Consider the following 14,718-nt stretch of genomic DNA (forward strand, 5'->3'; position numbering starts at 1 on the left):
ACCATAAAACAAGACTTCATAGTACCATCAATTTACTTTATCAAATTTAGGATCACATGATCCAAATATCAAATTATGTATCCAAGATCATTCGCCGTCAATTCTATTTATCAAATTTAAAACCACATAATCCAAATATCAAATTTCATATCTAATGGCATTTTCCGTCAATTCAATTAATCAAATTTAGGACCACACATAATTCATCTCCGTCAATTCAATTTATCAAATTTAGACCACAAAATTCAAATATCAAAGTTCGTATCCAATGTAATTTGCCATCAATTCAGTTTATCAAAATTCTAACCACATAATCCAAATTTCATATCTGTGAAAACTGAATATATTATTATATTTCAAGTTATGAATAATTTACAATCACTAATGTGTTTATATAGGCTATTCTAACCTAATGGGCTCATGGGCCAAATACAAATTACTAATAGAAGATTACTCCTAATAATAGAATATTTACTATTTATTTACAACACTCCCCCTCAAGCTGGTGAATGAATATTTATCATTCCCAACTTGGAAACAATTCTTTCAAAGTTATTGCCGTTCAGCCCCTTAGTTAGAAGATCTGCAAGGTTGCCTTGGGAAGAGACATATGGAGTGCAAATTAGACCACTATCTAATTTTTCTTTGATGAAGTGTCGGTCAACTTCAATATGTTTGGTCCTATCATGTTGCACTGGATTATGAGCTATGCTAATAGCAGATTTATTATCACAATAAAGTTTCATTGGTTCATCACTCTTTATCCTCAAGTCTTCCAAGATGCTTTTCAGCCATAGTAATTCACATATACCTTGTGCCATTGCCCTGAACTCTGCTTCAGCACTAGATCTGGATACCACACTTTGTTTTTTACTCTTCCAAGTCACAAGATTTCCACCTAAAAAAGTGCAATATCCTGTAGTTGATCTCCTATCCACAATTGACCCTGCATAGTCAGCATCAGTATATGCTTCAAGTCCCACACTTCCATTTCGTTCGAACAAAATTCCTCTACCTGGAGTTCCTTTCAAATATTGAACAATTCGGAGTGCAGCTTGTAGATGAATCTCCTTTGGTTGGTGCATGAATTGGCTGACCAAGCTTACAGCAAAAGCAACATCAGGTCTAGTATGTGATAAATATATTAGTTTGCCGACTAATCTTTGATACCTTTCCTTATTAACCGCAACATCTTCTTCTGCATTCCCCAACTTTATATTTGGATCAATTGGTGTACATGCAGGCTTGCATGCTGTCTTGCCAGTCTCTTGCAAAAGGTCGGTAATGTATTTTTGTTGGGATATGAAAATTCCTTTCTTAAAGTGAGCCACTTCTATTCCCAAAAAATACTTCAATTTTCCCAAGGTCTTAATCTCAAATTCCTTGGCTAAGTGTTGACTTAACATTTGCTGCTCCTCTTCATTATCGCCTGTTACGATAATGTCGTCCACATACACCAATAACACTGTGACTCCCCCTGACTTAGAGTGTTTAACAAATACTTCAATTTTCCCAAGGTCTTAATCTCAAATTCCTTGGCTAAGTGATGACTTAACATTTGCTGCTCCTCTTCATTATCGCCTGTTACGATAATGTCGTCCACATACACCAATAACACTGTGACTCCCCCTGACTTAGAGTGTTTAACAAATAAAGTATGGTCTCCTTGACTTTGTTTGAAGCCCAAACCAACCATAACTTTGGTGAATCTTCCAAACCAAGCTCGTGGTGATTGCTTTAGTCCATATAAAGCCTTTTTTAACTTACACACGGTGTTGGCAGCAATATCTTCACGATATCCAGGGGGTACATCCATGTAGATCTCTTCTTCAAGTTCTCCATGAAGGAAAGCATTTTTTACATCAAATTGCTGCAAGTTCCAATTGTAATTAGCTGCTAAAGATAATATCACCCTAACAGTGTTCATTTTTGCAACTGGAGCAAATGTCTCAGAGTAATCTATTCCATAAGTCTGAGTGAACCCTTTGGCTACCAATCTTGCCTTGTACCTCTCAATAGATCCATCAGCCTTGTATTTTACAGTGTATACCCATTTGCACCCTACAGGTTTCTTTCCATTTGGTAGAGAGACCAATTCCCAAGTATTGTTCTTATCAAGTGCCTCCATTTCCAAATCCATGGCTTGTTTCCATTTCCTGTCAGACAATGCCTCAGACAAGGAAGTAGGTATTGTGGTAGTGTTTAGACTTGTGAGGAAGGCTTTATGGGTAGTTGATAATTGTTCAAAGCATAAGTAATTGGATAGAGGGTAAAGTGGCTTGTTGGTGCAGGTTCTAGTATTTTTCCTATGGGCAATTGGGAGATGTAAATCTTTAGAGTCTACTGGTGTTATTTCTCTGGATTTTGGGTTTTTATGTTTTATCAGAATGGATTCTGGTTCCCTTTGTATGGTTGAGCTAGATTCTGGTTCCTGGGTATGAGAAAATTCTGAAATTGAATCACTAGAGTTTGAAGGGTCAAGGAAAGTTACCTCATGTAATGTTGGATCGGACTCATGGATATGAGTAGATTCAGGAATTGTCTTTTTTCTTGTGTATACTAAATTCTTCCCATATCTCACATCAACACCAACATTTTCATCTTTCTCAGAATCAATTTCAGTCTCAACATTGTCAACTTTAGTTTCAATATTTTCAAGATCAATTTCAGTCTCAACATTGTCACCTCTAGTTTCAGCCTCAACTTCTAGCCCGAAATTAAGGTCAGGGAGTATAAGAGACTCATCTTCCTTACTTGTGCTCTCCCCCTGAAGATGAGTTTGAATGAAGTAACTTTCATGTTCATGGAAGGTGACATCTCGGGAGACAAAGAATTTATGAGACGGTGGATGATAACATTTGTAACCCTTTTGGGTGGAAGAATACCCTATAAAGACACACTTTAAGGCTCTAGGATCAAGTTTCCCTCTACCATCACTATGGATATGGACGAACGACTTACACCCAAATATTCTAGGAATGAGATTACAAGAGGTGGACACATCAGGATAAAATGAGGATAGAACCTCCATAGGAGTTTTAGAGGCAAGGACACTAGAAGCTAAACGATTTATGAGATACGATGCGGTTAAAACCGCCTCTCCCCAATACTTCTTGGGAACCTTATTTTGGAATAATATAGCACGTGTTTGATCTAACAAATGCCTGTTTTTTCTCTCAGCAATCTCATTTTGTTGGGGTGTTTTGACACAAGAGGACTCATGAATAATACCCTCTTTTTGACAAAAGGAATTAAGTCCTTGATTGAAGTAATCTTTGGCATTATCAGACCTGACCCTCTTAATACTCACTCCAAACTGGTTTTTTACCAATGAGAAAAAATGTAGAAACACAGAGGTAACCTCAGACTTTTGTCTTAGTAAGTAGACCCATGTAACCCGAGTGCAATCATCGATCAAGGTTACAAACCATCGAGCACCCGATATATTTGGAACATTAGAAGGACCCCACACATCAGTATGAATTAAATAAAATGGAGAAGTACTCACTTTGTTACTGACCGGGAAAGAGGCACGTTTGTGTTTAGCAAGTTCACACACCTCACAACAAAGACTCTCAACATCTAAATTTTTAAAAAAGGAAGGAAATATTTGTTTCATGACTCTAAATGAAGGATGACCAAGGCGACGGTGGTATAGAAAGACTTTCTCCCTGTTGGTCTTAATTGATTCCGAAAAAAGTGAGTTGTTGTTGTTGAGTGGATTTGGGGGGAGATTTTGGTTATCCAAGTAATAAAGACCATTCAATTCTTTCGCATTTCCAATTGTCCTCCCCGAATGCTTATCTTGAAAAACACAAGCATTGTCATAAAAAATAGCATTACATGATAGGTTTTTGGTGAGTTTTTGTATGGAAATTAGGCTAGTAGACAATTTGGGAATGTGAAGGACATTTCGTAGGATTATAGATGGACTTATTTGGATATCTCCTTGACCTGCTACAGTTAAAAGGGTACCATCTGCTGTGGATATTTTCTTGTTACCGAGACAAGGTGAATAAGTGGAAAATTGTGTGGGTAAGGGTGTCATGTGGTCAGTGGCTCCAGAATCCAGTATCCAATATTGGTTATAGGGTTTATCCGAAGCATTAAATCCAACAGAAAATTGAGACTTACCAAGAGAAAGTGGAAACGGAAACATACCTGAATATGCCAGAGAAGTTGTAACCGTTGTTGGTGTCTCCAATTCACTAAGAAAAGATTTCAACCTCTTTATTTCATCTTGGTTGAGTGGAACAAATCCTTTTTTTGACATATTGACCGATGTCATGTGATTGTCTTAATAAGGAGAACAAAATAGCAAAAAATCCAAGTTTTTTTTTTTTTTGAATGAACAGTGACGCACAGTACTGCTATGAACAGCACGCGCGTGAACAGTGTCGTGGATGAACAGTACCACGTGAACAGTGATTTCGCAACTGTTTGCTGAAACTGCAATAAAGGCAGTAGTAACAAATCCTAATCCTGCAATGAAGGCAGTTAGGGTTTATGACCGCAATGAAGGCGGCTAGGGTTTATGCGGAAGCAAGGCCCTCAAAGAACGAGAGCTCTGATGCCATGTGAAAACTGAATATATTATTATATTTCAAGTTATGAATAATTTACAATCACTAATGTGTTTATATAGGCTATTCTAACCTAATTGGCTCATGGGTCAAATACAAATTACTAATAGAAGATTACTCCTAATAATAGAATATTTACTATTTATTTACAACAATATCCAATGGCATTCTCCGTCAATTCAATTAATCAAATTTAGGACTACATAATGCATCTCCGTCAATTCAATTTATCAAGAATCCAATTAAACAAGAATCCTTCAAACTGTGGCAAAAACAGAAAATAAAATGAACATAAAACCTGAATATGATCTGCACCAAGTAACTTTTGGTTGCACTTTAATGCTTTGTGAAGATATCTGAGAGCAATGTGTACATTTCCCAGACCTTCCTCCAACGAGTAGAAAAACATATAAGAGAAAAACAAAACCTGATTGAAGTCTCCGGTATGATATAAAACTACAGCAAGGAGGCTGTATGCTCCTGCTGTCATCCGATGGTAGGGACCACAAACTGCTACAAGCTTCGCAAGAGCCTGTTACCATTATAGAGGATAACATAAATCAATTTCAGAATGAAAGATATTGAATGTTGAAAAACCTTTTCAGCAATCTAAAGATTTCCAAGCAAAGGGTTCTGGCTACAGTATACCTTTGTCCCATAGGTAACAGCATCTTCATGCTTTCCCTTGTCTAAAGCTGTTTTGGAGGACTCCAAGAGCTGCCTTCCATCTGCAGATGAGCATGCTGCTTGCTGTAAAGGATCAGCATAAACAATAAATAAGTTAGGGACTATTCAATAATCTTCAATACATTATGTGAGACAACCTATATTTCAACTTGTCTGCTACCTTGTGAACTGCGACCAAGCTAACAATATCAGTTTTTTGGAAGGGAAATGGAGAATCCATGTCGAAATCCCTTGGAACAAGCTCAATTCCCACCTAACACAATGATGGTAAGAAACAAGCTGTAATTGATAACTCAATGAAAAATTATAATCTTAAGCTCAATCACTTGATTCGTGACAAGAGTCGCATACAACACTTCGTATGAGATGAAAATAAGACTGTATTCAAAAATCAGTAAGGTAATAAAGGTAGCATAAGATCATGTAAAACAAACTCATTCAGGCACCAAACAATTACTAGAGGTACTTTGACTTCTCAGAGAGGTAAACCTCAGACTCGTTTTAATAAATTTGTACGGTGACAATATTAAGCTGTAAAATACAACTCACCTCAATAGGTCCCCTTATCTATTTTTAATATAGTAACTGACCTTGTAAGCAACAAATACTTGCACTATAAATCACAAAATTTGGCACAACATATTACAAGAAATTGTAATTTCCAAACTCTAGTACCTTGTGACACAAGCCACGTAGAATTGCAAATTTCCTCACATCTTTATAGTTCAACCTGTTAAGATCCCAGTCAAATCGTTTCTTCAAAAACAACTCTAGCCATTTCCACACAAGAGGGTGGACATCACATGATTTATCCGTTTCTCTATTTTCAGGAACACCAAGCAGCAAATTCAATGCACCAGCTATTGATGAAGCCATTTTCTCCTTGTCAACAACAGCAGAAATCACTGCCCTCGGGATGTGCTTGAAAGCTCGAACTATCATCTCATGAATGCAAAGTGATTGCACATGTGAAAGTTTTTCAGAAAGCTTGACCTGTGAAGATAAGCAAAATGCAAACATCATACAACATGGAAAAGCTCACGTACATTATCATAAAACTAAAACAAAATCCCGCTCAAGACCTTCTAAAAATGTGTGGCAGACAATAAAAGGGCAAAAACAGAAACTTTGATGCAAATATAAAGTATTTTAGTTTGGAAAGAACTGTGGGTGACCAACATTTACAATCCCTAAAGGCATATTTTCAGAGTTAGTAATGCTATTATAGAGTTGTCAATGAAACACTAATGAATGCCATTTGTGACTGTGGACTGTAGAAGAAGCATGAAAAAGGAACGCTATTTATCAACAAAGAGGACAAGTAAATAAAGTTTAGAGCACTGACAACGTGCCCAAGAGATCACATTCGTAGACCCCTAGTATGCATAAAATCAGTTAGCGTGCGGCCATCAACTGGAGAGAGTTCCAATGAGCCAAAATCTGCTACCTGTATTGCATAATTAACAGTCATAAAAATCATGACGGTCATGTTATCAAGAAAGCCTTGCAGCAAACCAATATAACAAAATTATATAGTTACCAGTTTTGGGATAGCAACATCCATGTAATATTTCTGAGATAAGTCGATCAAATCTTGAATAGACTGCTAACAAGAAAATATAGTTTGATTTAGACACCGGATGAAATAGATTGGTTTGGTTGCGCTATAGAACTTGATAATACGTTGTTACACCGAGAATATTTACCTTGCAGTGAAGTCCAGTTCCTGATTCTTTCAATCAGGTAAAAGCTGCCTCAGATAACATCTGTTTCAGCGCGAGCTCATTCTCAGCTACCGCAGCTTCATGCTGGGATTCACTTGAGGACAAGGCAGCATTTTCAGCCTCGAGATTAGATTTTGAATGTTCGGATGCAAAATTAGGATTGCTTGAATCAGATTTCTTTTTATTATTCTTGAGGGCTTTGAGGGGTTTCCCAAGACCCTCAACCTTTATTTCATTGTTAGCCTTCTCCAACGATGGTTTCTTATCTTTTTCTGTATTGTTTTCGATAAACTTCATAATAGACAACAAAACAGAGCAGAATTATGAACATCAAGTTTAGGGACAATTAGGAACATATATTCAATTAATAGACATTGAGGGGCATATATTCAATATTGTATCCAAGACACCAAGGGTCATCTCCATTTACAATTAATAGACATCGAGGGGCATATATTCAATATTGTATCCAAGACACCATGGGTCATCTCCATTTACTTTTGAAGTTATGAAGCATTCACATTGAATTTACATTTGAAGTTATGAAGCATTCACATTGAAATTACATTCAAACCATCAATTTTTATCAACAAAAAAAAAAAAAACATTTAAATCATCAATTTTAGGGACATCCAGGGACAACCTCTCAATTTAGGGATATTGAAGTATATAAATTCAATTTAGGGACACCAAGGGACAAATACTCAATTTCGCATCGAAGGCACCACGACACAACTATCTTCCTTATTTCGCATCGAAGGGGCATCTTGGGACATATATTCAATTTTGGGACATTGAGGGACATATTCAATTTTGCATCTAAGGTGCCAAGGGACTTCTCCACTTGCATTCATTGAGGTACATAAACTCAATATAAGGACATCTAGAGACATAAACTCAATTTAGGGACATTGAGGGACATATACTCAATTTCGCATCAAAAGCACCAAGGCACACACACAACCATCTTTCTTATCAAGGGTCATCTCAACTTGCATTTCAAGTTATGAATAAAATGTTCATATTCAAATTGCATTTAGACCATAAAACAAGACTTCATAGTACCATCAATTCACTTTATCAAATTTAGGATCACATGATCCAAATATCAAATTATGTATCCAAGATCATTCACCGTCAATTCTATTTATCAAATTTAAAACCACATAATCCAAATATCAAATTTCATATCTAATGGCATTTTCCGTCAATTCAATTAATCAAATTTAGGACCACACATAATTCATCTCCGTCAATTCAATTTATCAAATTTAGACCACAAAATTCAAATATCAAAGTTCGTATCCAATGTAATTTGCCATCAATTCAGTTTATCAAAATTCTAACCACATAATCCAAATTTCATATCCAATGGCATTCTCCGTCAATTCAATTAATCAAATTTAGGACTACATAATGCATCTCTGTCAATTCAATTTATCAAGAATCCAATTAAACAAGAATCCAATTTTCTTTGCTAAAATCTCAAACACCACAAGAAAAATCCAGTTTTGTAGAATAGTAGATACTGCACAATAATAAAGCTATAATGAATCAAATGGAAAAAGAAAGAGAAATGAACCAAAATCAAATTCAGAAGAATTACCTCGAGATACTGCAGATCCGTTGAATGTTGAATCAAGAAACTATCTATTGATTGTTTGTACTTTTTTCTGCACGAATTCAAAACACATTTCTAGGGTTTGAAGATTCTTCATGAACACTTACGCCAAAAACGAAGGGATTCCCGAATTCACCGTCGTCGTACAAGAAATGGAAGGTTGTGGATTTGGGAAGATCGGACGATGGAGAAGGACTAGGGTTTAGAATAGGAATGGTGGGGATAGATTGAGATGGCGGTGATCGGAGAGAATTTCATCTGCAAAACACAAAAACAAAGTGTTTCACTTCACTACTTTACCGTTATTTTAAATAGTTTATTTATTTTTCTCTTTTTTTTTGAAACATATTTATTTTTCTCTTTTTAAAAAGGCTTAAATGTAATTTTTGTCACCTTATTTTACTAAATCAACAATTTTGATCCTCGCTTATCAAAAAAAAAAAAAAATGTTATGAATAATTTGGTGGATGTCCATTACGCATTGGCCCATTCCACTGGCCCATTATATTGTCCTATAAATAGGACTTGTATTGTCATGTAAACACACCTTGATGAGAATAATACAATCTCTATTATTTCTCTCTTCTCTTCTTCTCACCTCTATACTTATATATTATTACTATTACTTATATTTTATAACACGTTATCAGCACGACGCTCTAACCAATTGAGGTACGCAATTCTTATTCTATTTTTATGAAATCACAAGTAGTTTTTATTTTTGATTATTATATGATTATGAATCGTTTGAACCTTGTATACTTATAATAATAATTAAAATTCAATAAATAAATAAGCATCATTCCTTTATGTATTTAATTGATTCAATGTTGTTTACGCTTCGTGATATCCGACATTTGTATGGTGAAGCATAACACTTTGATCATTAATATTACATAAAATGTTGATCAATTATTTATTTATTTATAATATGTATTTTGGATGTTTGATATTGTTTGAGTTTCGTGACCGACAATAGTATGGTGAAGCATCATTATGCTTCGTGACCGACACCTGTATGGTGAAACATCAACACTTCAATCATCCAAAAGAACATAAACATGTTTAAGAATTCATAATCTTGGTTCCTGAAGAACCTAGACAGTTAATACATGAATTCCCGAAGAATTCATAATCTTGGTTCCTAAAGAACCTATTCTCAGTTCCTGAAGAACTTAGACATTCAATACATGAATTCCCGAAGAATTCATAATCTTAGTTCCCGAAGAACTTAAAAAAATATATTTTGTTCCTGAAGAACTATCACCATTTATCACCATTGCATCCCTAATGGATTGCACATCAAAAAAATATATTTTGCATCCCTGATTTATCACCACTTAAAAAAATATATTTTGCATCCCTGATTTTTCCGTTAAAAAATTCTAAATTATGACAAATCTTCATATTTAATACTATTTCCAAATATAATGTTTTATTTTAAAAGAAAAAAATAATAATAATAATAAAAATAAAATAAATCAATGGTACAATATTTTCCAAATATATATATTCCTTACGGATTTCTTGGTACAATTTTTTCCAAATATCAATTTTTTTCCAAATATATATCAATGTTTCCAAATATAACAAGTGTGCAATTTTTTATTTTTTTCGGATACCAACCTATTCACTAATATTTTGGTACTTTAAACCAACTTTTCTAAACTTAAGGTTCATCCAAACAAACTTTTTCGGATACCATCTTTTGTCACTTATTATTATATATACTTTTCCCATGAAATCATCACATTAAATTATCTGACTTATTTAATTTTACAATTTGATATTAGCATCAAGAATGTCGAATCTCTCGAAACTGCAATTTGAGGCTCTAGATATTTCTGAAAAAAATTATTTGGCTTGGGCCCTTGATGCTAAAATTAACTTAGCTGCAGAAGGTGATGGAAATGCTATCAAAACAGGAAATAATGCATCAGAACAACAAAAAGCAAAAGCTTTGATATTCATTCGCCGTCATCTTCATGAAGGCCTGAAAAATGAATACCTTACTGTTAAAGATCCTCTTGTGCTGTGGAATAAGTTAAAGGAGAGATATGAACATCAGAAAACAATAATTCTCCCCACAGCTCGGTACAATTGGATACACTTGCGGTTGCAAGATTTCAAAACTGTAATTGATTATAATTCTGCAATGTTTCAAATTACTACTCAACTAGAGTTGTGTGGAGAAAAGATAACAGATGCTGATATGTTAGAGAAAACCTTTTCTACTTTCCATGCCTCTAATGTGCTCCTGCAGCAGTAGTATAGAGAGAAAGGGTTTACAAAATATTCTCAATTGATTTCTTGCCTACTTTTGGCTGAACAGAATAATCAACTCTTAATGAAAAATCATGAGGCCCGTCCCACCGGTGCCGCTCCATTCCCAGAAGTGAATGTAGCTTCACACCAATATGATGACAGTCGTGGTCGTGGTCGTGGTCGCGGTCGTGGTCGCGGTAATGATCGTGGCCGCGGTCGTGGTCGTAATCATAATCATATTGGAATTTTTAAGAATTCATATTCTCGCCAAAAGCGGCAAAATCATGAAAAGGGAAACGGTGGACAGAGTAGTAAGAATAATGAGAATATTTGTCATCGCTGTGGAAGCAAAAATCATTGGGCTCGTACCTGTCGTACACCCAAACATCTGATCAATCTCTATCAGCAATCACTAAAAGAGAAAAGGATTGAAACTCATTTTGCTATCGATGATGCTGATGAAGATGTTCATCCAAATTATGGTAATATGGATGTCACTCATTTAGAAATTGGTGATTTCATTGATGATCCAAATGGAAGAATTGATCACCTTATTGGTGATGGTAGTTTCAAGAAGTAATTTTTTTTTATATAGTTGTGGCTACTTATTTTGGATTTTATATGTAATAATTAAGCTATTATGCTTAAACTTGCGGACCATTTTTTTTTCTTCTTCATATAACATTGTCATTGGTATTTCATCCTTATTGCTATTGTTATTTCATTCTTACTAGGCATTGATTTTTATCGTTATTTATTTTATACTGAGCTTTGACACTAGCATCAATAAGGATGATACATATCTTGTGGATAGTGCAACTACCCACACAATTTTTAAAGATAAAAAATATTTCTCTTCTTTGGTGAAACGAGAAACTAATGTAAGTACAATATCCGGCACTTCAAAAAATAATTGAAGGCTCCGGAAGAGCAGAGATATTGTTATATGGTGGAACAAAGTTACATATTGAGAATGCATTATATTCCTCCAAATCTTATAGAAATTTATTAAGTTTCAAGGATATTCGTCTAAATGGATACCATATTGAAACAAGAAATGAAGGAGGTATTGAATATCTTTGTATCACAAAGCGCAATTTGTATAAAACATGTGTATTGGAGAAACTACCCGCTTTCTCTTCGGGTTTGTACTACACTTATATTAGTACAATTGAAACACATGTTATTGTAAACCAGAAGTTTACAAATCATAATGTAAACCAGAAGTTTACAAATCATGATAAATTTATTGTTGGCAATACCGGTTGGATCATCCCGGATTTATTATGATGCGAAAAAAAAAACCATAAATATATATTGAAGGGCCCGAAGTTCCTTCATTCTAATAATTTTTATCGGTTACTAATTCCCAAAAGAAATTGATAATTTGAGATTTTTGACCATTTAGATATTTTGTGACTTGAATTGATGAATCAACTAAATTGGTCACATACATGTTTACTCACAACCAGAAGTTTGTGAGTTTATTTTCTCAAATAGTTTTGCTAAGATCTCATTTTCTAAATTCTTAGAAAATATTTGATAAGTATCGTATGTCAATTGAAATTGATATCGAATAGAATATGATTATAAAAAATAAAAAAAATGGACTAGAAGATCCATTCTTTAGACGTCTAAAGTAATCACATGACTGATACTTATGAGATCATAACTTCTAATTTATATTTTGGGAACATTCAAACATGTACGTGAGATATTGATTCGCATCAAGCCAACAAGTTATTATAAGTTCTCCCCTAATTTACAATTTGAATTTTGGTTTATAGACATGATTCCCATATCAGCATTTTTGGATGTGTTGTGTATGTGTAATTGCTCCAATATAATGCATTTAAACGGTTCTTAAAGAATATTGGGAAAATGTATTTGATATGAATCTCCATCTATTATAAATTCTTGAGCCAAAAAAATTGGAGAATTATTTATAGCCCAAAAGGCTGCTTCTCAAGTGATTAATTAGTTTTCCCAATATTAGGGGGAGAGAATAAACAGCTGAAATTGTGAACCAGAAGTTCAATTGAATCACTTGAAATAAATTATTATTATTTTTATCTCGTCTTGATCCTCTTACAAATTAGTATGAACCAAAAGTTCTAAAGATAATTCATTTGCATAGTCTATGAAATTAATAAACAGCTGCTAATGCTCCAATCAAAATGGATGTCCTTGATGGGCAAACAAATGATATTTAACCACCCTGAAGCGTGGTAAGCGAATCGGTTCCAAAGATGAAAATCCTCAAATAAGAAAAGGAGCTAAAAAGAAAGATGACCAATTGAGGATATGAAATTGATTTTCCGAGTTCAAGAAGAACTTATCAGGTACCTGAAAGATATGAAAATAAAGAGATCTCAATAAATTATGTCATGGATAAAATATGATGGAACCGAGATGAAGTCAACGTTGACAATATTTTTTGCACATAGTAAAGCGTTATATATGTGATAAATGATAATGAGGATCATGAAATAAATTCTATTGAGAATTATAGACAATGATTGTCTAAATGAAAACACAATTGCTATGTAACTTTGCAAAGTGAAGATTTTTGGACCAGCAGTCCATACACCTGAAGATGTAAAACATGATGAGATACGAATTAATTTTCTTGTGAATAGAAAATGTTGAAATACAAACATTAAAAGCTTGATTTTTTATTCAAGCATATTGGTAAAAGTTTGTCATTGATTGTGAAGAGAAATATTCACCTGAAGTGAAATCAAAATCCTTCTCTTACTTGATTAAGTTTGTTAACACATGGAAGATTCAATTTATTTGAAAAATGTGTTACGCTATATTTATATGTCACTTGTTAGCGTGGATTATATAAAACTCCATGAAGAATTTAATTTCCACGAGACATACATTTCAAACTATCGAAGAGATGACTTAATGAAATGAATAAGTCACTTTGGAAATGAATTTGTTATATGATGACATAAACTCCTGAAGAGTTCTTGAAATCTATTGATTAAAGAAAAGTTTGAAATGAAATATATTTGATATTAACAAATATAATTTATTGTCACTTGAAGTGAACAAATATCATTTCATGTCTCAAGAAAATGATCACTTACTTGAATTGGTCTTGAAGGACCATATTTTAGTTCAATTGAGAACACTATTGCATTTTGCTAATTATGTATGTGATGGTATCAATAAACTCAAAGATATTGGAACAAAGTCAAGTATATAATTTGTATCTTAGAGATACAACAATATCATCCGATTATGTGGAAGTTTTAACACTACATTCAGAAAGTTCAGAGTGTGGTTTTTTTTGAAGTTTGTGATTCTACACATACAAGAAATTTGAAGAAGATAATACTGCATCAACAGCTAATTCAGAAAAGATTATATTAAAGAAGAAGAATCAAATCTTTCTACAAAGTCATCATCAAGAAAAGCTTCTGATCAACTATATTGAAGATTAATTGCTCTTATTCGTCTCAGATATAATTGTCTTCATGAGGGGGAGATATAATTGTGTTTTGCACTCTTTTTCCCTTAACCATGGTTTTGTCCCATTGAGTTTTCCTGGTAAGGTTTTTAATGAGGCAGTTCAAACACAAAGGATGTTGTACTCTTTTTCCTTCACTAGAATTTTTTTCCTACCGGGTTTTTTCTAGTAAAGGTTTTAACGAGGCATATCCTCGATGGACATCCAAGGGGGAGTGTTATGAATAATTTGGTGGATGTCCATTACGCATTGGCCCATTCCACTGGCCCATTATATTGTCCTATAAATAGGACTTGTATTGTCATGTAAACACACACCTTGATGAGAATAATACAATCTCTATTCTTTCTCTCTTCT

General features: G+C 34.1%; 2 protein-coding genes across 4 annotated transcripts; one reads left to right on the forward strand and one right to left on the reverse strand.

Annotated features, from left to right (window-relative positions):
• Positions 1-4,011: 4,011 nt before the first annotated feature.
• LOC123884590 (protein REDUCED CHLOROPLAST COVERAGE 1-like) lies at positions 4,012-8,890 on the reverse strand. Of its 3 annotated transcripts, XM_045933717.1 has the most exons (8): positions 8,601-8,890; positions 6,977-7,285; positions 6,811-6,873; positions 6,616-6,717; positions 5,946-6,263; positions 5,431-5,523; positions 5,232-5,333; positions 4,012-5,115 (listed from the first exon to the last, which is right to left on the reverse strand). In XM_045933717.1, exons 5-8 carry the CDS (start codon positions 6,210-6,212, stop codon positions 4,801-4,803), a joined length of 777 nt encoding a protein of 258 aa, XP_045789673.1. In that variant the 5' UTR covers positions 6,213-6,263; positions 6,616-6,717; positions 6,811-6,873; positions 6,977-7,285; positions 8,601-8,890; the 3' UTR covers positions 4,012-4,800. The 3 variants fall into 3 exon arrangements, with proteins under 3 accessions (XP_045789673.1, XP_045789671.1, XP_045789672.1); XM_045933715.1 differs by having other exon boundaries at positions 5,946-6,717; positions 8,601-8,883; XM_045933716.1 differs by having other exon boundaries at positions 5,946-6,873; positions 8,601-8,883.
• Positions 8,891-10,416: 1,526 nt separating this feature from the next.
• Positions 10,417-11,460, forward strand: LOC123886244 (protein MLN51 homolog). The gene is made up of 2 exons (XM_045935579.1): positions 10,417-10,866; positions 10,948-11,460. The coding sequence occupies exons 1-2, from the start codon at positions 10,417-10,419 to the stop codon at positions 11,458-11,460; spliced, it is 963 nt and encodes a 320-aa protein (XP_045791535.1).
• The last annotated feature ends 3,258 nt before the right edge of the window (positions 11,461-14,718 follow it).

This window comes from Trifolium pratense, linkage group LG5 (genome assembly GCF_020283565.1).
Source record: "Trifolium pratense cultivar HEN17-A07 linkage group LG5, ARS_RC_1.1, whole genome shotgun sequence".
Classification (NCBI taxonomy): domain Eukaryota; kingdom Viridiplantae; phylum Streptophyta; class Magnoliopsida; order Fabales; family Fabaceae; genus Trifolium; species Trifolium pratense.